General features: G+C 35.7%; 1 protein-coding gene across 1 annotated transcript; it reads left to right on the forward strand.

Annotated features, from left to right (window-relative positions):
* Positions 1 to 415: 415 nt before the first annotated feature.
* Positions 416 to 1,588, forward strand: LOC139868422 (uncharacterized mitochondrial protein AtMg00810-like). The gene is made up of 2 exons (XM_071856755.1): positions 416 to 783; positions 1,576 to 1,588. The coding sequence occupies exons 1-2, from the start codon at positions 416 to 418 to the stop codon at positions 1,586 to 1,588; spliced, it is 381 nt and encodes a 126-aa protein (XP_071712856.1).
* Positions 1,589 to 2,000: the final 412 nt, after the last annotated feature.

The raw sequence follows: 2,000 nt of genomic DNA on the forward strand, positions 1-2,000 counted from the left end.
AATGAAATAGTATATGTCAGTCAACCACCGGTTTTGAAGATCATCTTCATCCTGAAAAAGTTATCGATTACTTCGAGCCCTCTATGGATTACATCAAGCCCCAAGAGCTTGGTATGGATGTCTTTAAAGTTATCTAATCAAAAAAGGATATCAAATGTGGATGGTAGACTGTACTCTGTTCACTAAAGGACAATATGGGGATATTATCTTGGTTCAAATCTATGTTGATGACATTATTTTTGGTTCTAAAATGCAGGATCTCATCGATGAGTTTGAGAAAGTTATGAAGGACGAATTCAAATTGAGTAAATTGGTTCTTTAACACTATTTTCTTGGTCTTCAAGTCAAACAGACTAATAACGGAATTTTTCTTCACCAAGAAAAATATGTGAATGATATATTCACACGGTTTAGTATGACTCTAGAATGTCCAACTACTACTCCACTAGCTGTAAATCATGGTATTTGTCTAGAATGTGAGGGGGAGCATGTAGATCCAAGTTACTACCATGCAATCATCGGATCGCTCATGTATCTAACTGCATTAAGACCGAATATTATGTTCGCGACATGTCTCTGTGCACGTTACCATGTTAACCCTAATACTATTCATCTTACAGCTGCCAAACTAATTTTGTGTTATCTGTTACATGCTCCAAATCTTGGTATATGGTATTCCAATGACCAAAAGTTTGATCTCGTGGCGTACAACGATTCAGACTATGCAGATTGCAAAATCAACAACAAGTCAATTTCAGGAGGATGCCAGTTTCTAGGTGAGAGGTTAGTGACATAGCAATTCAAGAAACAGACTGCAGTTGCACTTTCAACATGTGAAGCTGAATATATTGTTGCTGCTAGTTGCTGCTCGCAATTTGTCAGGATCCAACATCAACTTCGCGATTACAGAATAAGAATCTCTCTCTCCTCTTTATGTTGATAATACTGCTGCTATTGCTGTCACTAAGAATCATGTTCAACATTCTAAGACTAAGCACATAGGAGTTAAGTATCAATTTATTAGAGATTGTCATGAGAAGAAGATAATTGAGGTTAAGTGAATAGGCACTAAGGACCAAAGGGCTGACCTTTATACTAAGGCTTTTGATAAACCTAGGTTCCTGCTCCTATTAGAGATTAATGGAATTGTTGATAGAGATAAGGTAATTTTGGATGTCGCACTGTGAGGTTTAATCAAACTTTTAGACCTTGCATGTAGGATGCATGATATGTAGGATCTTTGTTTATGGTTAACTACATTGCATGTTAAAATTTGTTGTCTACATATCACTGCATGATTATTTCATGTTTGCATAATATTGTTTAATATGCTAAAAGACAAAAAGAGTTTATGTTTTTAGTATTTTAGGGGGAAATAATGTATCAACAGAAAATTCCTAAAAAGTTGAAAAATGCATCATCAGAAAACAACTAAAAAGATGAAAATTTAGAAAATGAATGGTGTTGGTTTGTGTATTGTTGGAGATGAAGAAATTACTGTACTGAGAATTGATAATTGATTAGTAAGGACTGATTTGAACATTTATGTTTATCTGTTATGTGATGTACTGATAGATGTGACTGGTGATTTCTTGGCATGAGACAATTATACTAAGAATCATAATCATCTAAGAATCTGAAGTCATGGAAGATCTGTAGCGTTTGAAGGTAGTCGCCAAATTATCTCCGAATTTGTATCTAATGATAATTGTTGAGAAACTCAACAGTCGATTGAGGGTATCCCCTATTATAATAGATAATCATTAGAAAAGGTTGGTGTTGGATGTCCCAAAGCAATATTCAAAAGTTGCTACACCATTAAATCTTATAGCTATGAATGAGATGTCCAAAAGATCATTTAAGGAGTTGAGGGTTCCCTGTCTGGTTGGTGCATACCATGTTCTCATGGGCCCTAAACTTAATAATCAAAAGTTTCAAAAGACGTGAGACGGGGTCGAGATGGCCGGGTCCTAGAAAGGTCGAGACGTTCGAGACGGGGT

Source organism: Rutidosis leptorrhynchoides, chromosome 9 (assembly GCF_046630445.1).
Source record: "Rutidosis leptorrhynchoides isolate AG116_Rl617_1_P2 chromosome 9, CSIRO_AGI_Rlap_v1, whole genome shotgun sequence".
Taxonomy (NCBI): domain Eukaryota; kingdom Viridiplantae; phylum Streptophyta; class Magnoliopsida; order Asterales; family Asteraceae; genus Rutidosis; species Rutidosis leptorrhynchoides.

Excerpts from the sequence above, each read along its gene's own strand:
- LOC139868422 (XM_071856755.1), top strand. The coding sequence starts at position 416 with ATGACTCTAGAATGTCCAACTACTACTCCACTAGCTGTAAATCATGGT.